At 36.6% G+C, this 24,153-nt stretch overlaps 1 protein-coding gene across 1 annotated transcript in view; it reads right to left on the bottom strand.

Moving 5' to 3' along the window:
• Positions 1 to 22: 22 nt before the first annotated feature.
• The window catches only part of LOC106674101 (disco-interacting protein 2), a gene marked incomplete at its 3' end in the record, with an annotated part of 40,622 nt that continues 16,491 nt past the window's right edge, over positions 23 to 24,153 (bottom strand). The window contains exons 4-26 of the mRNA XM_024228003.1: positions 19,257 to 19,410; positions 16,949 to 17,094; positions 16,502 to 16,612; positions 16,208 to 16,413; positions 11,887 to 12,010; positions 11,608 to 11,816; positions 11,313 to 11,540; positions 10,991 to 11,252; positions 10,697 to 10,931; positions 10,492 to 10,631; positions 10,217 to 10,434; positions 9,937 to 10,149; positions 9,594 to 9,825; positions 9,305 to 9,355; positions 5,742 to 5,854; positions 5,404 to 5,650; positions 5,196 to 5,335; positions 5,004 to 5,131; positions 1,318 to 1,482; positions 783 to 1,122; positions 535 to 729; positions 213 to 477; positions 23 to 146 (exon numbers count right to left, since the gene is read on the bottom strand). Of these exons, the coding sequence (XP_024083771.1) occupies positions 23 to 146; positions 213 to 477; positions 535 to 729; positions 783 to 1,122; positions 1,318 to 1,482; positions 5,004 to 5,131; positions 5,196 to 5,335; positions 5,404 to 5,650; positions 5,742 to 5,854; positions 9,305 to 9,355; positions 9,594 to 9,825; positions 9,937 to 10,149; positions 10,217 to 10,434; positions 10,492 to 10,631; positions 10,697 to 10,931; positions 10,991 to 11,252; positions 11,313 to 11,540; positions 11,608 to 11,816; positions 11,887 to 12,010; positions 16,208 to 16,413; positions 16,502 to 16,612; positions 16,949 to 17,094; positions 19,257 to 19,410 (4,246 nt within the window). The remainder of the gene's footprint in view (positions 147 to 212; positions 478 to 534; positions 730 to 782; positions 1,123 to 1,317; positions 1,483 to 5,003; positions 5,132 to 5,195; positions 5,336 to 5,403; positions 5,651 to 5,741; positions 5,855 to 9,304; positions 9,356 to 9,593; positions 9,826 to 9,936; positions 10,150 to 10,216; positions 10,435 to 10,491; positions 10,632 to 10,696; positions 10,932 to 10,990; positions 11,253 to 11,312; positions 11,541 to 11,607; positions 11,817 to 11,886; positions 12,011 to 16,207; positions 16,414 to 16,501; positions 16,613 to 16,948; positions 17,095 to 19,256; positions 19,411 to 24,153) is intronic.

The following is a 24,153-nucleotide window of genomic DNA, read 5'->3' as shown; positions in this document are numbered from 1 at the left end:
TATTCTTAAAATAATTACTTACCATTCGGCTATTTTTTTATGGCACCTCATCACACTATTTTCAATATCTATTGGATGATATCGCATACCACGGAGCATGATTGTCTCATCGAGTGCTCCGACGACAAAAACTGCATCATGAAGTTCTAAATAAAAAAATAAATAAAATAAAAAAGTCAGATTAAATCAATCTAATTAATGCTTAAACATACCTGATGTGTCAACAACGGGATTGCGGTTCAAAGCGGAGAGATCGTGAAGAGAAGTGAGGTCGGTGACTTCACTCAATATCGGAGCGTTTGCAGAAGTGGTGTTGAGGTTTTCCGTCCTTCTTAAGAATCCGAGGTAACCGGTGCGAGCGTAAACTTCCCCTGTATTACCGGTAACCAATCGAGCGTTAAAATGCTCATTGTATTCACTTTCATCGCCATAAATTGAAAAATAACCACTGGCGTTGTGTGGAGATTGAACCCATATCTAAAATTGATCAAATTATTATTTAAAAAAAAAAGTTAAATTTATTTTAAAACTTACTTCTCCAAGATGTGAATCCCCACACTGTCCTTTGGTTTCGGGGTTTGCTATTATGACTTTAACTCCTGGGAGAAGTTTACCGGATTCAAGAAGGCATAACGAGTGTGGAGAACCTCTTTCGACAAGAGTAACTCTATCGTTCCTCAAAGCTCGAAGGTCGACGAAAACAGACGACGGCTCAGGGCTAGACGCTCCCTAAACAGTCAGGTTAAATAAAAAATCTAAAGGTAAATTTTAAACGTAATTACCTGTAAACAAATAGCGACATTGACTCTACAACCGAAGCTTGTCGAAACGGCCCTTGGGCTGAGGCCGAGGGCGGAGAACAATTTCGAGAAACTCGAAGTCAGATTGATCCTCGGCCTTTCTTCAGCGACGACCACGCATGTCCTCACACACGCCAAGGAAACGCCGCGTGCTTTAAGAGTGTTGACTGACGAACCGAGTCCCTTCGTACACAGCTCCATTACGCCGTAAGAGCAGAACGTATCTCGCACTCTGTACTGGCTCACTGCCGAAAGCCACAAGGCGGGGTTTACTTCCACTTCAGACGGAGGAATCAAGATAGTATGATGTCCGGAATAAACGCTGAAATTCAATGTGGTGAATTATAATAATAATATAAAAAGAGCAAGATTTTCACATCTCCACCGTTTCAATCTACCAATTATGTTCCACTGAAAGTGACAACATGTAAAAATGTGAAATCAAAATTGCTAGGAAAGGCAGACCAGGATGGACTGACCCAATTACCAAGCAAAAGAAATCTAATAATTTTCTTACCTGCTTAAACACCACAGAGCGAATCCAAGACCACAATATGGATCAAGGCAGAGGGCGATGTGTCGTGAAGGATAGAGTTCACAAGCAAGCTTCATCGATCTACAGAGAGAAGTGACTGCTGCGTGTGACATCTTAATTCCAGCCAACATCCCCGTTGTGCTTACACTAAACAAGAAATAATTGAATTCAATTAGAAGAAAATTAATTTAAATTTATTCTGCGTGTGTTGAACTGAAACCAACTTATCCAATATCAACAAATTCAATATAAAGTTCTCCTCCATATCTTTAATTCTTTCTATGTCATCAACGATCCATAAAAATCATAAAATCCCTTTCATGAAAGATCTCATCCGAACACACTTTTTCAATTTCCAATCTAAACTATCCCTCCACCGTTACCTGCTAGCCCTAACTCTTTCCTCGTGACCTATTTAACCCACCCAATTAAATAAAAGAGAGTTCCAACCAGTGATTGGTTTTTCACCCCGCTGCCTCCTGGTCTGACAAATTTGTTTATAACTAAACTATTTGCCCAATGTATATTTTGTACAGATAGCAATAAATAAAATAAAATAAATATTAAAAAAAATATTCCGGGGCTTTGGGTTCCCTCGAATAACAAAAACATACAAACATTAGGAAAATTTCTGTCAAAAGGTATATATAAATAAAGATCTAAATTTAATAAGGTAAATCAGAAGAGAAGAAATGAAACGGCCGAAACAGAAAATTAACAATCTTCAGTGTTGAATTGAACAGATAAGAAATTAAAAATACAGACGTTGAGGCATGGCGAATGGGGTGAGGAAGGTTCCAGAGGTTGTAGGAACGATTAAAGAAGGGAGGAACTAAAAGCGATGTATTTGTATGGCATGGGTAGAAATAAGCAGAGCAAGAACACGTATGGCGTGTTTTTTTTAATGTTATCAGCCATGTTACAAAGAATATTTTTTAAACAGTTCAAATTATTAAATTCACTAATTTCGTGGTCAGCTTGACAAATTAATATATTACAATTAATTGAGGTTTTTAGTTGAGATAAAAAAGTCAATGGCACGAGCGGGATTCGAACCCACGATCTTCCGCTAAATACGCTGAGGGGGTTGAGATAGGAAGTTGGTGTCCGGGTGGATCGAGGTCACGATAGTTCAAGTGGTAGAGCAGCGGCGTATCTAGCCGAAGGTCGTGGGTTCGAATCCCGCTCGTGCCATTGACTTTTTTATCTCAACTAAAAACCTTAATTAATTGTAATATATTAATTGGTGAAATTAGTGAATTTATGTTCTATCTAATTGTTTTTAACTTACTTTTGTTAATAGCATGGTGTGATATTTTGAAATATGTACATAATTCATGTTAAAAAAAATAAATAAAACTGAAAATTGTGTAAATTTTAACATAACGGTTTTTTAATCTAATGTTTAAAAAATGTCTTTAACCAAACTGAAACATATGTGGAATTAAAAGAATAAACCTTTATTTTCATAGATATTTCACTTTATATAATGCTTAATTTTAATTAATTTTCGTATGATTTCTTAAGAGTACGATTTTTTTTTTCAGAAATTTTACGTTACGACCTTACATTTCACACAGTCTATGTTTTTTTTATTGTTTTAAAGAAACATTTGATATGAAATTAAAAGGGGCTAATTTGATTTAAAAAAAGTTAAAATGAAATCGTGAGATGCGGTCTGATGTGATGTAGGTGTTTACGCAGAAAACAAACACATTGAATGAGTAGAAATACTTTGATTGAATATAAAAAATATTTTTTTTGCATTGTATAAACTCACTTTTTTCCACATCCTACATGTATTTGTTAAATTTAAACAATGTTTGTAAATCCCAGGCCCTGGAGATGATCTCAATAAAGATCGAAATGTTGGCACGATAAAGAAAATGTTTTTCTGAAACCTACATCACACCAGACCACATTTCATGATTTCCAAATGATCATCGATTAACGGTCACTAATCACCACCATGTTAAAATAAAATTAAATTTAAATTCGGCTAGATACGTCGCTGCTCTACCACTTGAGCTATCGTGACCTCGATCCACTCGGACACTAACTTCCCATCTCAACCCAACCTTTTTGAATTTTGAAATCTTTTTGAAAAATGGCAAAAAGGAGGGAAAATTCAAAAAGTTGGGATTGAGATGGGAAGTTAGTGTCCAAGTGGATAGAAGACACAACAGATCAAGTGGTAGAGCAGCGGCGTATCTAGCCGAAGATTGTGTGTTCGAATCCCGCTCCTCCCATTGACTTTTTTATCTCAACTAAAAACCTTAATTAATTGTAGTTCAAATTATATTTTTTCACAGACACATCTTTTAAAAATTTTATTATCTAGTTATACACACTGGGATTCTTGAATAGAGCTCTATTTTCCATAATTGGGTGTTCTACTCCTTATTTCTCCAGATCCTGGTAGAATTTATTTCTGGCCGATGAATATTGGCTGCAGTGAAACATTATGTGCAGTAGGTCCTCCTTTACTCCGCATGTGTCCAAATTGGGTGTTGTTTTTTTATGCGTTCACAAGATTTATGCGCAGATGTCATGGTTTGTTCTTAACCGATGTATGGTATGTCTTTTTTTTCCCGTGTCTAGTTTGTTAAACCACAGTTTTATTTTCACAAGTGGAAATAATGTTGTATAGGCCATTCCCTTATCCGAGGCAGAATATTCAATTTGCCATTCTATTTGAATTCTTATTTCCGATATTTTAAAAATGTCTGTATAAGGGATCTTTATGATTCTAGGGGTGGGTAACTGTGTGGCATTTTTTGCAAGTTTGTCAGATTTTTCATTGCCGTATATACCATATGTCCTTTAATCCACACGAAAGAGACCTTTTTTTTTTTAAAGTGGAAAAATTGTTAACAGACTTTTTTTATGTCAGCTACGATATAATTTTTGATGTTAGTACTTGTACTTGATGTAAGTTACTTGTTAATTAACCACTACAGGATTTTGTCTGGAGTAGTCTTTTAGTATAAGCAATTAAGGGGGTTTCTAATTATTTTTAGTTCTGTAGAGAATATTGGACGGGTATCTCTTTGTTCGATTTTTTCTGAAATTTTGACACAGAGGTAAAACTCGTGGTAATCAGTGGAGGTTTTTTTCTTTTGCCAATATTTTTTTGTTAGATTCATTGGCCAGTGTGTTATCCCAAGAGATTATTAAAATACCTTTCTCTTCTTTTTTTAATTTAAACCGATTATAAATATGGGAAAGAGCCAATGAAGTATAGCCCATGCTAGGAGCGATCCATAGACACGAGATCTCTTTGAGGAGGTTAATATGAACTGAAGAAAGCAGTACCACAATTCATCATTTCTATTCATGATTCTCTTGAATTTTTTAACAGGCTCGCTGATTAGCCCACAACACCCTCAATCAAAATGGAAAAGCACAAGGTGTGCAGACCAGGAGAAGCTAGTTCCAATTGGAAGAGTCTAGCAGGACGGAATTGGCGAAGGAAGGAGAAGTAACGGCAGGAGATTTGGGCAATGTGAGAATTCCAGGTTAGGGTTTGATCAAGGACGAATCCTAGGTTTTTGTCATAAGGATAAACCATTGGATCCTTGAGAAACATCAGTTTGGCCCGGGAGAGAAACTGGCTCAAAATTACTAATTTCACGATAAATTTGCAATATTTCTTATCTTAAATTTACCTGAAGTCAAGGTATGCGAGCATTTCAGCAGTCGGCGCCCTGTACATCGCCGTTAATTTTTTCTTAGGCATATCGTCAGTGTCGAGGATCACAGGCCAAGATTTAATGTCAATAACATTACTCGCCTCCTAAATTCATAAAAGAATTTATTATAAATAAAGTCAAATATATAAATAGAAAGATGGCCTCTACCTTAGAGCGAAGAAGTTTAATAACATTCTGGTTAGACAAGACTAGAACCGATTTGCTAACGTCTACAATCATTCTCACTGTGGGTAGAGTAGTTTGTAGATTTTGCGGGTGAGGGGGCCTAATAGTAACAGGGACAGCACCTGAAAATTTAAAATTTTAAAAAATACAAAAAAAAAAATCAGGAAAGAAAAAAAAAACTTTCACTCACCAACATAAAGGCAACCGTAGAATGCACAAATGAGATCGATCCCAGGCGGGAAGATGAGTGCGACATGGTCACCCGTGTTGATTTTCGCCCTTTCCAGAAGAAGCGAGCCGACCCTTTCGGCTCTTTTGTGCAATTGTTGACACGTCATGACGCCCGCTACACCTCCTTTAGAGTTGAGCAGTGTAAAAATAACGTGCTCGGCTGTCGAGATCGCACGCCAACGCAATATCTCCGATATGAACTGGTACTGAAATGTTGTAGCGTGTCAATTTCAAAGCAAAACGAACTCAAAGCCTAAACAGTTTTTTAAATTTAAACTATTCGTTATAAATCTTTACCTTTCTTGCTGTGTCTGATTCTTCATCGACCATTCCCATATCTCTTCCCATGGCGGAAGCGAGACGGTTTCCTTGTACTATGTTTCCTACCATTACTGAGGCAGGACCTACATCTGAAACAAATACAAAAATGTTCCCTGATTTCCTTATTTTCACATTTTTCAACACAAAACTTCTACGATTTGAATTAAAAACAAAAAAGTTGTAAAAAAACTACAATCGATTGATTTTTGTCCGTTCAAAAACTTCAAAAAAGTATTTGGGTTTTTGCCAATGGTACTGCAAGCAGGAAGGGTTAATTTAACTATGTCATGGACTACAATGTAATTAATAAAAGAATATAAAGATCATATAAAGTCTGAATCCTCAAAAATATAATTTATTCTCTCAATCTTAAAAATTAAGTGTTATTTACAACTTTCTTTTTTGACGAGAAATTATTCAGCATTGCAAGCAAGCCATTAAAGCGGTGGATTGTGAAGTCTTGTTTTGAAAGTTCGAGTGAAGATGATATTAATATTGTGTGCCAATTATTTATTTTTTATTTAAAATTAAAAACAATTGGGCTTTTGAAAGAAAAGTGACAAAACGATGCTGAAGACAAGCGAAAGCTCATAAATTATCTTTTTGAGGTTTTGTTAAAATTCAATTGGAATAGAATTGAAAAATAATAATATAAAAAAAAATGAAGAAAAATAATGATCAAGGCATATTTATTCTTTACAGTTTTAACTTTTTTTCGTTCATTTAAAATATTTTTGTTAATAAAATTGGCAAGTATGGCTAGAGTGCCTAAAATTTGTTTTTATTTAAATAATAAAACATCTAACTTAGCCTAGATAAAAAAATAATCTTAATTGAATTACCATTTCATGAGAGAAATAAAAGTTGTCCCACGAATTCTCCCTCCCGCCGGTCCCACAATGTTAGTTTAAATACACAATAATAATAGAGATTTGGTTTAGTCATTAGACAAAATAGAGACACAAGAAAAGTTAGATATACATAAAAGAAAAGATGCAGTAAACATTTTTTTTTTGTTTGGTACTTCATACGAGTTTTTGTACGGGGCAAGGGCTGACGTTGGTTCGTTTTTAAAGAATCGGTTAACATTTCCTCCTCAATAATTACAACTCGTCTACTTTTAAAAATTAGCATGCTAAGAGAACATTCAGAAGAAATTCCCACAATCTATTTTGTTTCTACCCTAAAAAAACAAAATTATATGATCTCTCCAAATTTTCGCAAATGCCAATTTATAAAAATGTTCTGCCTTCGTAACAAAGAAAAAAACATTGCAATCCTGAGTAAACATAATTTTAATAGTAAACAAATAAAGTAGTCTGTAATATTCAACATCACCTCAGTTAAGCAGATTGTAAAAATTGCTCCTTGAGGGGAAATGTTTTCAAGACCAAATAGCGCCAGGATTTTCAAAAATTTAATTTACCATAAAACATAAAAAAGAAAAAGATAAAATAAGAGCCATTTAGCCACAAAAAAACTTATTGGACGCCAATGCCCGTGCCCTATAATTCAACATTTAGTGTAAAACTTTATGGATAATCAGTGCATATGTTAAATGAATGCAAGGAGGTTTAGTGTAGCTAACAAAAAGAAAAATACAAAAAAAAAAGATTAAACAGTAGGCACCTATTGAAAAATTAACATTATGGGAAAATGATTGCGTTTATCTACTACTTGTTTATCCTAGAAGCTTTTTAAATTGAATTATCTAATCGTTTATAAAGTAAAAAAGCAGCAAGTTTCAGAATTTCTACAATTAACCACATCCAACCGTATGACTGTGCATCTCCTAAACAGCTAGGCAGATTGAGAAAACAAAAAGTCCATGTTAATGTTAACAGTAGACTTAAGTAGTGGTTAACTTGAGAAACTCTATTTTTTTTTTGTTTTTGTGGGGGGTTTATAATTTTGTTAAAAACAAGTCCTGCCCAAAATCAAACAATCTAATTTTACCAATATTTACAGGTATTTACAATAGACACTCAAAATTTTAAATATTAATACTAGGTAACGAGAAAAGTTTGTGCATTTCTTTTTTCTAACTTTTATATTAAATACCATTAATCGACGTTTTTATTTATGTACTTTTTTATGGCCTTAAGAGCTTGCATATTGAGTAAAGATGCATATGCATTTTTTTTGGGGGGGGAGAAGGGGGTTGTGAAAAAAAGGCCAGGTGATAGTGAGAATCCAACGCACTACAGTACACTAGGAGCTGAGAATGTATCTAAAATTTTCTAGCATTGTATAAATTAATTTTTTTTATCAAAAATTTTCTAGCATTGTATAGATTTATTCTTTTTACTCTAAAATTTTCAAGCATTGTATAAATTCATTTTTTAATCAAAAATTTCCTAGCATTGTATAAATTCATTTTTTTTTTAATTTAAAATTTTCTAGCATTGTATAGATTTATTCTTTTTAATCTAAAATTTTCTAGCATTGTATAAATTAATTTTTTTAATTTAAAATTTTCTAGCATTGTATAAATTAATTCTTTTTAATTTAAAATTTTCTAGCATTGTTTAAATTCATGTTTGTTAATCTAAAATTTTCTAGCATTGTATAAATTAATTCTTTTTAATCTAAAATTTCTAGCATTGTATAAATTATATTTTTTCATCTAAAATTTTCTAGCATTGTATAAATTAATTTTTTATAATCAAAAATTTTCTAGCATTGTACAAATTAATTTTTTATTTCACATCCATTCACATGTATTTGTAAAATTTGAACAATGTTTATAAATCCCAGCCCTGAAGACGATGCCAATAAAGATCGAAACGTTGGCACGATAAAGAAAATGTTTTTCTGAAACCTATGTCACACCAGACCACAACTCACGATCTCCGAATAATCGTAAATTATAAAATATTTTCTTTTTTACAGCTTCAAGTGTAAAAGTTTAGAATTTTGGCTTGGTACTCGTGTGGCTGAGGCAGCTAAACAAAGAATGATTGCACTGTGCCAAAAACGGTTTGAAACGATTGCTTCCTGAAATGAGAGATTGAAGATGAACCACTGTCTGGTAGACTAATTGAGGTAAGTTATTGAACTTGATTCAATCAAGCGTATCAAGAGCTTACTCTGCTTACATCGACTTATCCAAATTTTTATAAGAATGGCATAAACTAGTAACTCGAGAGAAGGTTAAAGATATCGACGACCCTTTAAACCCTCACAAACTTTTCTGGTTACCTGGTAATCTTTAAAATTAAATGCTTATTTATGAAATCAATCTTGAACAATCGAAAGTATGCAAGACAAAAAATAACTTTTCTAGTGTCTCTTATCGCCATGAAGAAAATCTACTCAAATATGGAGACTATTGTCTTTCCCTAAAATCGCCGACTGTGCAAAATAAAGAACAACTCTAGAATCTAAAAAGCAGAGCATTTCGTACATTGGACAAATCATATTAATTTTTTCTTTAAATTTCGGGCATTCAAAGCTCACACTCAAAACAAAAAAAAAAGAAAAGTCTCTTAAAGACATGAATTTGGTCAGGACATATAAGAAGTAAGATTTTTCGTTACCTTGATCTTCACCAATTTGGTTAACATATTGGGCGGTTTTAAAGTATTCATCTGCAAAACAAATAGCCTCAATCATTTGCCACATAATTGCCTAGGATTTTTTTTTTTTTTTTTTTTTTAATACAGTCTACAAAACAAAAGTGTGATAGGGTTGGGTTAGATGAATTCAATGAGTGACTGTGATGATTAGGGTACTTAGCAAAGTAAGAGAAAAAGGTGCTAACTCGCTACACAAGACTAAAACAGTTGTTAAATTAAAAGTGCAAAGTATTTTCTCCATTTCACTGACCTAGGTGGACCTCCCTGGGCTTTGGCAAGTTGGTGACGCACGTGTGCGGACAAAGAAGAACGTTAGCCGGGTGCAGAGTTCCTTCTAAAAATCTCCTTTTCGACTCCGACAAGTGGATCCCTCCCAACGGAGTCTTGGGTAAATAGTTGGGCGGAACTAACGCTAGGCAATACAGTCCGACTTGATGAATGGAATCAACAGCCTGAAGGACCCTCGACATCCACTGAAAGCTCTAGGGAAAATAAATACATAAAATTAATTTTTTCCTATTTGTCATGGCTTTTAATCTTTAAAATATAGTATAAAATGAAATCTTAATTTTTTTTATAATTTATTTTCTCACCTCTTCTTCACTACAATCTGGTCTTTGTTCGGCAATAACGCAGATTCTTTCATCCCTCAGGACTCGCATGCTAAAGACGGCAATGCGACCTCTATAAATAAATTTCATAGGTTCGACTGCAAGTACTGTAGCGATGATGTCGTCTGCGTTGTGCTTTCTTCCGGTTACAGTCATGAGACCGTCCCTTGAGCCACATACGAAGACAAGTCCACCCTAAAAAGTTAAGTTTCTAAACTGTTCTGTTGTAAATTTCAATAAATTCTGAAGGGACTTGGCTTACCGGGCCGAGAAAACCTAACAACCCGCTGCGGACGTACTCAGCGTCAGAGAGAGCAGAGCCGTCCGGAAGCAGAGGTGAAACTCTGAAGGTGTTGTTGCTGACGCCAGTGAGACCCCAGTACTGGCTTCCCGTCGCAGGTGAATTCACGCAGATTTCACCGACTTCGTCAGTCTTACAAAGATACGACGTCCCTTCCATTTTGACCACGACGATGCACGCTGGAAAAATCCAATACGGTTAATTTTGAAAACTTACGGGAAAACGAAACCACTTACATCCTGGCATAACTTGGCCGCAGTCTTGGAGTGTTAAGGACGTCAGTGAATTTTCCTGGTCCACTCTGACGACTCCGTAGCTCAAGCCTGACATCGACAGAACTCCTCGTCCTGTTGCATTCACTCCAGCACGCCCAGGTCTATTATAACATCAACATTAATAACAAACGTACAATTATACATAAAAATATAACAAAACAATTACCTTCTAATGGAAACAGTTAAACACTCAGTGGATGATGCCGAAGGACATACTGCATCCGTTCTGAGTCCTTTTGATTGAAAAACAGTCAGGAATTGATCACAGGATGACAAAGACCATGGGTTAGCACCATCGCCGACGAGTAACAATCTCAGTGAAGAAAGACTGATGTCTTTATGGTCTTTTGTTGCTAAAAGACCCCAGTGTAAATCTCTCGATTTAACGACAGCAACACTCGCTGAAAAATTTGCCAATTGATTATAAATTACATCGATTTTCAATTGTTCAATGTATTACCTCGATATTTTGTAATCATCTGCATCCACGATGCCGGATTGACTTTCATTAAAGCATAAGGTATGAAAACAACATGCATCCCGTTGAGAACGCTTGTGAGTATGCTGTGCCAGAGACCGGTTTCTCTTTTGAAATCGAGCACACAAACCATGTTTTCACCTTCTGTGTAATTACAGGACATGGTGAGCATTCGGCAGTGTGATAGCATCGCTGCTCTTGCGACTGTGACACCCATTACAGAGCCGTCGCGGTCAGTACTGTACTGTAATTTTCAAAATTCGATTGAAATCACAATTTAATTTTAAATTTAAGTCAAATTTACCTCTATATAAGCTGGATTATCATCAGTCAGCCTCGGTGTCGGTGTCCAGTCTTTTGGTGTTTTAGCCAAGTGTTCTGTTACAAACCAGTGAAGTTTCGGCCAACCCTTAAACGCCACTACTTCGCCAGCTGCAGTTTTCGGTATTCCTTTAAGGCATGCCTCGCTCGTAAGAGCCACTTGAACGCCGCACGAGCCGAGAAGAAAGCCTATTTGCTGTGATCCCGCATCCTATCGACAAGGATAATTTAAATTTACAATATTTTTTTCTACTGTTAAATTAAATGAATTTACTTACACGTCTGGTAAGCGGCACTTCAATAGGGACAGGAACGATTCCGGCAAACATACACCCATAGAAGGCACACATAAAATTTATGGGGTCATTATTTGGGTAGACTAGTGCTATCCTGTCACCACATTTCAAAGAGCAAGTATCACTTCCTTTACTGAAATTTTTAGTCAAAAGCGTGTAGGCAATCTTTTGCGATCGGCTGAGCAGTTTTCCTAAAATTAATATTTATTATTTGTATGTTTATTTCATTACAAATTCTACTAGAAAATGACAAATAAGTACCGTAAGTGAGAGTAATGCTAAGTTTTCCGTTTGGATCTAAAACCGTAGCGACTGGTGCTTTGTAAGTAGATAAACCGTATCTTTGAATTGCAGCTTCTAGGTTCCTTGGAAGTCCAGAAGGCACCTACAAAAAATAATTATTAGTGTAACCGGGCAAACTTCGTGATGGCCGAATAATCTCTATATTCCCTCGCTTTTCTTTAAGCAATAAGTGAGTAGTCGGCATAAGTGTAAAGTTCCAGAATTTGATAAACCAGAGAGTAATTCTTTAACATATTTGAACGGTCCAGTGGAAAAATGATGAGGTTCCATTTTTTCAACATTTGACAAACACTAAATTTAAACTTTCATGACTGCCAGTGAAATAGTTTCTTTTTTCATGTTTGATTCAATAATTGTAATAACTTATTAAATTCACTAGTTTGTGGTCCGTTTGACCAATTAATATCTTACAATTAATTAAGGTTTTTAGTTGAGATAAAAAATGTCAATGGCACGAGCGGGATTCGAACCCACGATCTTCGGCTAGATACGCCGCTGCTCTACCACTTGAGCTATCGTGACCTCGATCCACTNCATTGATGCAAGAAACGTTAAATTCGAACCCACGATCTTCGGCTAGATACGCCGCTGCTCTACCACTTGAGCTATCGTGACCTCGATCCACTCGGACACTAACTTCCCATCTCAACCCCAAGTTGGTTCCCCAAAAAAACTTCGGAAATCCTCAAAATGGATGATCCGGCTGGTCAGAGTTTTCTAAACTATTATGGTTTCATGTAGTATCGTCTCAGGCACGTCGTGGATAGTTGGATTCCAACAATAAAACAAATTATTAACATTTTTATTACTATATGAACAAATTTGTCCAAAACCGAACTTCCCTATTTATCTTAAAATTAACCTTTTTTTAATTTGAAATTAACCCATTTTAACACCAACTTACCCATTTTTACCCTTCAATTAATCCCTTTTAATTCCAAATTCACCTTAATAAATCAATTAATTATTATCAGTTAATTAAGCTGCGGTTATAATTTGAAATAAAGAGCGAAAGATTGTTAAAAAAAGATAATTTGATGAGAAACAACCGTTAATTTTAAATTAAAAAGGTTGATTTGTAAGTTCGAAAATTTATCTAATTTATAAATGGTTCATGGTGGTTGTGCGAGGAAGATCAATAATTTCACAGCCGTTCGCCATTTTTGAATGATTTTCGTTAACGAAGGATAATGGCAGGAATTGAGCGTTTGGTATGGCCATGTCCATTTTTGAGCCCAATCAAACACATTTCGGACCAAATTAAACAATGAGTACGACGGCGAATTCCAGGCTGTAACAGTCCAAATGAATGGGATCGAATTCCTCAGAATTAAACCTTAATTAATTGTAATATATTAATTGGTCAAGCGGACCACGAAATTAGTGAATTTAATGATTTAAAATTAAGTACACTTCACTAAAGCTCTCCGTGGCCATTACATTTGTCGCCGAGAATCAAGTAGATTACACGACATTTGAAAAATGGCAAAAAGGAGGGAAAATTCAAAAAGTGGGGTTGAGATGGGAAGTTAGTGTCCGAGTGGATCAAGGTCACGACAGCTCAAGTAGTAGACCAGCGGCGTATCTAGGCGAAGATCGTGGGTTCGAATCCCGCTCGTGCCATTGACTTTTTTTATCTCAACTGAAAACCTTAATTAATTGTAATTGTAATAACATTTAGAGTTCTTTCTGAGTAATTCTCATGATTCAAAAACCATTTAACCCACATTTCGAACCAAGCAACGAATAAGAAAATACCATGATTACAAAAATTTATTATTAATTTCAAAAATGATCAGACAAGTGCAACAAAAATTCTGAACATCTATGGTCAAAATTTTAGATTAATTGTTACAAAAACAAAACTGAAAAAAGCTAAAAAGTTTTAAGTTACTCATCTACCTCATAATCAATATAAACATAATTCTGCTGTTTTGGTTCGAGGTTCTTCTCCTTTTTTTGCCTTTGTGGCACCAACAACACGTGCTTATAATAAGGTCCACAGAATGAAGTGCGGTGGTGTATATACTGTGGTGTGTAAGAGATATCTTCAAACGTTGAAACGTTCTTGCGGGGACGGGACATTTCGGTTTGTACATCGGTACTAAGTAATCCGTCCACGATTTGAAAAATTCCCTTTTACAATTGATACAGTGAACGGTTATGGTTTGCAACTGCTCGGAGCAATCACATCCTCCATCCTTGAGTCATATCTACGTAGGATTTTTGATTAATCATGCTCGTATCATTATCGCACTCCAAATAGTTATGGCCACGGATGGGAAAGAAAACTTTTACACAATATATTCTCCCTTTTTTTCTGTTGCGAGATGGTGAAGGAATCGCAGAATTGTATAATTTTTATTTTGCCCTGCATATGAGTCACAATAAATTATAATCGTGCTGATTGCTTGTGGAAGAATTTTTAAATGCCATAGAGATGGATCCTCATCGTTCTTAGGCGCCCAGGATTGTTCTTCCACTGTGCTGCCCATTTTCAAACGCAATTTTTAGTGGAATATAATTGGATTTCCCTAGCAACATTTGGCGGGATAATAGTTAATCTCACTAGCCAACAGATGCCGGTGAAATCCCGATTCTGACAAAAAATGGACCCCTCGTCGTTTTTTCACTGTGCCCTTCATTAATTTGAACACAATTCCGTCTTTGATATGTACAATACCACAATGAAATCTTAAATTAAGCTGACAAGTAAGCAACAACTCTAAGGCTGCTCGTCCATTGGAACCAAACTACGACGGCCGTTCAACAGCTGAACTATTTGACCAAACAGACGACTGAACGCCATCGTCCACTGTAGCCGATTTTCGTCAGTTCACGACACAGCCCAAATGGATGTAGAAGATTTGTTGCTGCTCGAAAATTCTTATTTACAAATGGAATGAAAGAAATAAACAAAAATGACAATTAATTAAGGTTTTTAGTTGAGATGAAAAAAAGTTAATGGCACGAGAGGGATTCGAACCCATGACCTTCGGTTCGAATCCCTCTCGTGCCATTAACTTTTTTTTCATCTCAACTAAAAACCTTAATTAATTGTCATGTATTAATTGGTCAAGCGGACCCCACGAAAGTAGTAAATTAATAAACAAAACTATTGGAAGTTCCATTTCTAAAGCTATCCTTGACCACAGCTTATGCTGGACATCTCTCCAATGTTAGAGTGGATCACGCATGTCCCAAGAGCCTGCTCCTCAACCGCACTTATCAATTTTTCGCAATCCATCGAAATGAAAATGAAACGAAAAGGTAAGCAAAAAGCAAAGAATGGCGTTAAACAGTGGTGAGTGTTTGATGTCACGTGGTTGACAGTTGAAGTCGAAGTAACCATTCGGCCGAATAAGACTGGAAAATCCAACTTTATTTGGATCAGAAAGTGCTTCGGCCCTACACGACCGAACGAATTGGTTCTAATGGACGCGTGCTCATTCGTTTCTTCGCTTTTGGATCATCCGGCCCTATTTGGCCGAGCAAGTTCGGACGAAAACGGCTCTAGTGGACGGCCTACCTAAATCTGGGAGAATCTATTAACAAAGGGACTTATGCCAAACTCGTCACGACCCCAGCGCCTTTCTGCTATCTCAACCATTGACTTGATCCAATGGGTCCCAACGGCTAGCCCTGCCCTGCTAAGCCCCCTTGTTGAGTCGGACCGAGTTTGGCTGCTTTTTTGTCCAGATCGACTGTTCACTTCCTGGCATGAGACCTTGGTTTTGACTGACTTTTGATTTCCAAATCATTGCTTTTAATATACCAGTTTCTTTACCGGAGAAGGGATAGAAAGGAAAATCAAAATTCAGGGTAGTTCCAATACTGGGGTGGACTGCAGAAGATGGTTGTCAAGCACATGGTTCATGTGACCCCATTTTATGATATCCCACGCCGCTAAATATTTTTGGCATTGTGACAACCCTTCAGTACTCAATAACTCTATGTTAGTTGTTTATTTGATCCGTTGTCCAACTGTTGCAACTTAATATTTTGAGGTTTGTGAAAAACACCGTCTGGGTGTGCGAGATCCTTCAACGTTCTTATTTATTTGACCTGTTTGAACTGTTCATAATTGCAGGGCTAGGTTTCCCTGGTTGGTTGATGGATGTCACGTTGTTCTGGGTGATCGCCCCTTCCAATTTATAGCCATTTTTGTGTAGCCGTTTAAACTAAATTTTTATTGTTCTTACTTTAATAACTACACTACAACTTATTCTAAGACGAAGACCGGCTTACATCAGCATGATCAAAAAAATAATAAACTTACCACAAGCTGATCTCCGATTGCAGGTGTCATGGTCGCTCCCTCTGGTTTCGGTGCGTTCGGATCCTTAGGATTTGCAGCGATTTCCAGTTCTATGTCATCATCTTCATAGAACTCAGGAAGAGGTCTTCTTTTAGGACGTTTTAGGGTATTTAGAAGCTGTTGGATTTTAGCCGAAACTTTCCACCTCCCTGTACCAGTTACAGTGCCTGATAAAGAAATTGAATTATGGTAATTTTGAAAGAGAACGGTTGAACTTACACTGTTATAATTTGAAGGAAATAATATTAAACTCACCCATTCCGTCATCTGAGGATTGCCTCGATCTATTGTATCTATTAACTCGATCAGCTGGCGTTATTCTTCGAGCTTGACCAGTATTGTGAGTGACATCTGGAGGTTGGGAATCTGAAACGATATAATAAATTAAACACAAAAATTTCTTACCTATAACTATTTTTTTTTTATTTATAACAATGAACAGACAAACTTATACCAACAGTAACAAAATATTTTCAGAATAATAAAAAATATAAAATTAAAAAAAAAGGAGAAAAAGGAATTTTGTTTTTGCAATGGACACTGGACGATAAATGATACCCTGGGACTAGGTGTAGACAAATGAGGGATTGTCATTTTTCCAATAAACAGGGTCATCTGAGCCTCATACTGAGCGAGATGGATACCTCGGTACAACTTTTTTACGCTAGGCAAAATATAAGAATAATTGAAAATAAATATTACAAGGCCTGAGATTGTGCATGACATCAGCCAAGTCTGTTATTTCTTGTTTGTGCCTGTCTCTCTCTCTGTGCTTCTCCCTGCTCCTCTCTTCTCTGTGGTCATTTCGATCTTCCCAAACAGTCTGACCGGAGCCACCGTTTGGTAGTCTGGAAAAGATTAAAAAAATTAAAATGTTTTTTTTTTTTTTTTTTACAGCATTATAAACATGTTTTATAATAATAATAATAAATAAAAAGAAATTGGGCCAAAAAGTTGGATTATGTGACCGACATTTTGAGAAATTAATTATTCAGAAATCGTGAGATGCGGTCCGGTGTGATGTAGGTTTCAGAAAAACATTTTCTTTATCGTGCCGACGTTTCGATCTTTATTGAGATCATCTTCAGGGCTCAATAAAGATCGAAACGTCGGCACGATAAAGAAAATGTTTTTCTGAAACCTACATCACACCAGACTGCATCTCACGATTTCTGAATAATTATCGATTAACGGTCACTAATCACCACACATTTTGAGAAAGATTGCTCAATGTCTCCCACGTAATTAATGGGTGTCATTACTTGGCTCCTTATAGAAAGCAAGTAGGAATGAATGAAGCGTGCTATTGATTATGGCAATGAGTCTATGAGTCAAATGTCCAAAATTTAGAAAGAAACAGTGGTGTAATATGCATATTCTATAATAATTTTTCTTGGGTTAAATTTATTGAGAGATTAAATGTGAATGCTTGAGCTAGTATCTTGGTCCCCTGCATCGATTTTTGAAGGAAACAGGGCTGTTTTATTATTATACATATTTAGATACTGAGCGTGCACTGAGAGTGAATGTATTTATTAACACGAATGTGTATTGTGAGAGGTTTGATGGTGGATCCTGAGTACCCCCATTGACACTCAATTAGGTTAGATTTATAGGTATACAATGTAAGAATATCGAGTACTCGACCACCCTAACTGAGTGCAATTAAGAAAGAAAGTATTTGAGAGTAATTAGGGAACTGATTACGTTGGGTGTTGAAATGACAGCAGTGACAGTGATGACGACTGGATGGATAAGACTGAGGTCTGACATGCAGATTAAAGCCTATATATATATCAATAAATTGGTTTTATTTTAATTAAAAACTGTAAGAACTAAGTCCAGGGAAAGATCTTGGTTATCAAAAGCTCATTTAGAATGGAACCACAAACTAATATTCACGCAAATAAATACAATCACATGTACAGATTTGAGCTAATCACTTCTCATAGTCCACCGGCAATTCCGGCTTTTGTAATTTACAATAAATTACTGAAAGAAGAAGGTGTTGGCAGTACGGGGTCAGGCATCGGTATTATCTGTCAGCTATCAAGGTGGGTCTCTAGGAGCTGTCAACTAGGTCATTTCATCCAAACCCATTCAACATTCTCAAATAAATTCTTTCATACACCATTCGCTCAATTAAGGCAGTTGAGGGTTGTAGGGGTACTAAATAATTCACTTTTGACCCTCTACACATTTACGCTAATAAATACATAAACTCTCAACACACACTAGGGACTATCCTTATTATATACAGTAAAACAACCCTGTTTTGTCCCAGAGTCGGTTCAGGTGACTTGCTGACGTACTCAAGCACAATTCTGATATCAGGTGGCTCTATGTATGGAGCCAAGTAATCACAACCTTCGACAACATGGAAAACTAAGTGCCCGAGTGTCAGCCTCGCATGGCCTATCCTTAATCGGGTGAGGATGAGCTTCTAGGAGACAGATCCTCCAAGGGCCACCTATTGGCAGTGGTCTTGATTCACAAGAGCTCCTCTGCGATCTGGCCCAGCAACGCTGCGCAATTTCCTTTTAATCATTTTTTTACTGCTTTTTAAGCGTTGCATCACTAAAATTTTTGCCAACATTATGTTTAATTATCTATATGGAGCTAAGGAATTGCACCGTCCAACTAGGTGGGATACATTGAGCAATATTTCTTTACAATCCAAATTGAACAAAANTCGGACCATGGACAATATGAACTTTTTTGTTCATTTTAGGGTGAAGAATCTACTGGAGAAGTTTGTAGCACGAGTAGCAATTCACCCTGTGTATATATATATATATATTATTGATGGTTCATTTTTTCTTTTTTAAGGCCATTTTTGAAAGATTTAGAAAAAAATTCGAACCTACATGTTTCAGCAGCCATTTTCCAGAAATAAACTATGTACTTCCAATATGGACAGGAAACATTGTAGATTTGAAAATCTCTTTATCCACTTTCAAAAAAGGCCGATAAATAAGAAAAAATAAAATACTAATAAAAAAAAGTTTACCTCGTATGCCTATGAATTTGTGGAGGAGTTTCTCTAGCGGATCCTGTGCTGCTGGTGTCGCTGTGCGGCGGGAGGGGTGCAGGAGCTCTCACCCTCTCTCTTTCGGGGGTGCTTTGTGCATCTCCGCCGACGCTGTCCTCGTCGGAGCTCGATGCTAAAAAAATAACAAGTCAATTATTCCAAATGACTCCAAAACGGAATAAAAAAAAACGGCAGGATAGGCTGTTGCGCAATGTGCAAATTATGCAACCGAGGTGCCCCTTACACGGTTCGATTCCGTACAAACTGTAGAAATACTCCAGGGATTGCATGTGATGTCATTGATCGAGAAGTACTGTTATTGTCTGCCTGCGAGGCTGGCGTCGGGACGGTCGGACAGAGACTCGCGAAAAAGAACGAGTTGGCGTGGCACCTTTTCCAGAGAGTGGTGGTCATGGAGGTGATTCCAGTGGGCAGAAGTAATGACACAGATTCCTATGAATCGACAATGAGTGGTCGGTGAAACTCGGCGGCTGTGAACGTTTGCGGCCGGTGACACGGGCAAACAAAATCATGACGAAATTGTGTAACATTGTCAATAATCAAAATCCGGCTTTGGTTTATTATCGACTGTTATACTGCTCACGTCCTACATTGTTTTCAGAATAATGTACTGCCCACGCCCTCGAAGGATAAAAGTAAGCCTTGTGCACATAAAAATTCCCAGACGTTGTGCTTTTAACTTCGACCCTCTTGCACTTCGTACTTTTACAATCAAATCAAATTTCTATCAGATTTATTCGTATACTAAATTAAATTGTTTTATGAATACAATCAATATGAATGAAATAATGGTAATATTACTTGAAGATCTTATATGCATTTATTAATGGCGTTGTTCGAATGCCTAAGGGCTCTAGGGGTTTTTAATTGTACAATAGTATGTTAGTGTATTGTACAATAGTAAATGTTAGTGGGGCGTTAGTGGCCGCAACAGTTTAGACGTTGATACGGCGCTCATCACTGGAAGGTCCCGGGTTCGAATCCAGCGGCCTTGCATTCGAACCCGACATACTTACAAATGGGCTTTTTTTTCAAAAACACCGGCACCCCGAGGGTTGATATAATCTCTGCTGTTGCGAACACTCGTCAAAAAAAGAAAGAAAAAAATAGTGTTAGTGTTGTATTTATGATAATTTAATGGAATGAACGTAATGTATTATCGTGAAAGGAAGGGGGTGTTTACACCCGCCTAGAGGAATATCAAGTATTCTGGGGTGTGTGTGACGTCTGGAGAGTAAAATAATTTATTAGCGAGAAAGGAGTNAGGAAATAGTTGTTTATCCCCGCCCGAGGAATATCAAGTATTTTGGGGTGTGTGTGACGTCTGGACAGTAAAAGTAATTTATTAGCGAGAAGAGTTGGTTTGACTCCACCTCGAGGTATATCGAATTCTTCGGGGTGAGCGAACCAAACTTCTATGTTTGTGTGATGTATATTATGTACTGTATGTTCGGTAGTTGACAAACTCAAGTATAAATGAGAGGATAGCATTTTATCATATCGACTTAGTTTTATTAAAAAAGCATAGAGCCAGTAACAGATCGCGAGTTTAAATGGCTACATGTTGAAAAATAGGGGTGAAAGACCAGAAAAAGAAGAAAACCCGCTGAGGACCGGCGATGACCTCACCTGTTTATTGGCTCCTAAACTTCCCACATTATTATTATTATTATTATTATTACGCTCTACCTCGACTTTTTCAACAATGATGTACAAAACTTTACATTTCTTTTCGACAGTTTCGACAGTTTATAAGTTGTCCCCAATAGTTCTGGTTTCTTTTGCTGAAATCGGAGAACACAATGGTCATTTCTGATCAGTTTGGTTTGCTTACTCTCGCTGGTGAAAATGAATCATCTCGCAAACCCCAACAACCTCACCGGCTTTTTCTGTTAACCAAATGATCAGAAACTAGTAGCTATAACTTCATCACAGACCCCAAAATGAAATTTCACAAGAAGAAAGCGATTTGTTTTCAAGAAAATTATATTTCTAGTTAAAAAAAAGGATGTTTCAATAATTTAATAAAAAGCGAACTTTGTGGGAACAAATAGAAAGTGAAAATCACCTTTCAACCGCGACGAAACCAACAAAAGACAGTAAACAATATGTATAAAAAAATGAGGCACACATACAGCTATAGATTTATAAATTTAAAAAAATTAAAAGAAGTACAGTTTTCCCATCAATAATATATCAGATTAGATGACACCTTTTAGAGAACAATGGGTGCGTTCCTGGAAGTGGCCCAGGCTTTTGTCAGGGTGTGGTACAAGCCCCATTCTTTTTTCCTTTATCCTAGAATCCTATTTAACTGGCCCCTACTCCAGAATGGCAAAGAGATATAGTATAATGCGGCGTCCCACAAGGGAACGTTTTTGATCCTGTCTTATTTACCATATGTACACATTCCAACACAATCATTAATACGTGGATGATACCGCGTTCTGTCTATAAACGTGAATAATATCAACATCCAAGAACACCTTGAGCTTATCAAACTAGTGCAAAAAGTGGACGACGAAATGAGGAAAAATGCATTCATCATACATATCATCAACTTGGTAAAGATACGCCTTCGACATTCAGCCGCTAATGTTAAGGTTCAGGGCGAATATTTGGAAGAGACGATATTATTACAGGCCTCGGGCAAGGCGACATTTTGACACCAATTCTGTTTAATTTAGCTCTACAAAAAGTAGCAAGAAGTAGTTGTTACTGATCCGAATAGAACGAGAACAGATCCTTGCAGTATGTGACGTACGTAGGTGATGAATCGAAGGTAGGACTGTACTTTGAGTAATTAGAAGTGGAAAATAAGGAACTACACAAATCAAAAACAAAATACTGTCTCGACCAGATTTGACAATCGAATCTGCCAGTTGTCCCACATTAGATTGAACGAAAGGAAAAAGAAAAGTTGGAAGTTTAGAAGATGTCGTATAGTTAGGATTATCCCTCAACAGCTGACTGGCAAGGAATCCCCACAAAAGACAAGAGAAAAACTTATAACTACGAAAACTCTTTTATCCATTTTGGGCATATGGGGTGGAACTGTACGATTCTAAGCAATCAAATCTTCGCCGAAATCCTAACTAAAAGTACTCATAGAAACTGTCAAAGCTTTTGCTATGTTATTATTAAACTCCTTCATAGAAACCTGAACCGTTTATCAATGTACTGATACAATTCTGCTTCAAAAAGTTCCATGGTTTCGAACTATTCTACCATAGAGCCAAAGCTCATTCAGCACTTTCCCATTTAGAGACCTTCTTGATCTTTAATCTCTCATATTGACTGTCAGGGTTACGGGCGCAGTATTGGCATAGTGTCAGAGTTGTGACCACGAGAAAAAAAAACCATACGCACTTATTTGTCTGTAATGGCTCTTTATCTGAAAATGATTTAGACCTGAACCAAGTACGGTAAAAATAATTGGACGAGTTCAAGTTTATTGCAATAGTTTTACGGAACTTTCGGCCAACCTTCCTCTCCGCCAAAGCGTTATTAATTTTTACGTCGATAAAGGACGTAACTTTTTAAAAAGAATACTCTGATCGTAGGAATTTCCTTTGTAAAAAGATTGATGCCTCCAGATTTTCCGTCTTGTTGCGATCTGAAAGGATCGAGAAAAATGTGCGATGGTGTCTTGGACCTGCACCCAGATGACTCAGATGGCCCGATCCAGATGAGAAAAAAGGTGACGTCACCCTTCAGGAAAAAACCTCCGGACCATCCGAAGAAACTGGAACGGCTCCCTGATCCACCGGCCAATGCCGAAACCGACTCCAGGACTGGCTAAGGCAACTTTCGCATTTCTAAAAGCGCAATCTGAAACTGCTCGAATTCGCAACCGGTCGTGGGGGAGACATTGTGCAAAAACTACAAAACGTTTCGTCTTGGACATTTTTAATAAAAATTTTACTGTATACGAGTTTTGAGCGAAAATGTGCCACGGGATATCATGCAAATGTACCTGACCTCTGTGAGTGAAAGGAAAACAAATATTTATTTTTTTTCCATTGCATAAATAACTTCCTTGTTCATAGTTTTTAGTTGTGTTGGCTTTTTAATCACCAATCCGCTTTGTCTTTTAATATAAAATTTAAAATTGATTTTTTATCATTGAAACGGTCATACACGGCGGCGCAGAAGGAAGTACGAAGTCCCTCAGCTTCCTGCCGGTAGTCGAAGTCGTCAAAAAGTGCTGAATCGTTATGGCGTCAAGTCTCCATATTGGAAAACCCGGATAAACTTGACCGGAAGAAATCATTCTAGGTCTAGAACTTCTTTTTCAGTCCTACATAACTCGCATTAAAAACACAAAACCTGCCAATTTGAAATTCAAAATTGTTTCAGAACAGAAAAATTTAGAAGCCAACAAAGCCGAATAATACTTAAGAAGAAATTAAATTTTATTCTGGAGCTTTGGGTCCCATTTAACAAAACTTAACTAGGTTAGCTTAGATAAAGTGCTACTTTTACACCGGACCGTCTTTTCCCAACTTCCAACTGAAATTGTCCGTCAAAAAATCAAAATAATCCAGTTTTCGAATAAACCGTTGGAAAGTTTATAAAATGTTGAAGTTTTTACCTGGTTTGATATTTAAAAAAATGTAATGTGAGGTACGGTTTAAAGAAGTTGGACCGATATTAACATTTCGCCAATTTCATGAAGTTTCTGCAGTTGTTTTGTAAATAGACTGGCCATTTTTATAACAAAAATGGACTAATCTAAAAGGAAATTAGCTGCTAAATCTAAAAATAAGGTCAAAAGTTCGGAAAAGTTACGTTGAGGTGGAGAAAAGTCCTGTTTTATGTAAAGAAAAGTGTTTTTTTCAAATAACTTTAAAAA

This window comes from Cimex lectularius, unplaced genomic scaffold, assembly GCF_000648675.2.
Source record: "Cimex lectularius strain Harlan isolate CLEC.00 unplaced genomic scaffold, Clec_2.1 scaffold44, whole genome shotgun sequence".
In the NCBI taxonomy this organism is placed as follows: Eukaryota; Metazoa; Arthropoda; class Insecta; order Hemiptera; family Cimicidae; genus Cimex; species Cimex lectularius.
This window is presented reverse-complemented; position numbering and strand designations above follow the sequence as displayed.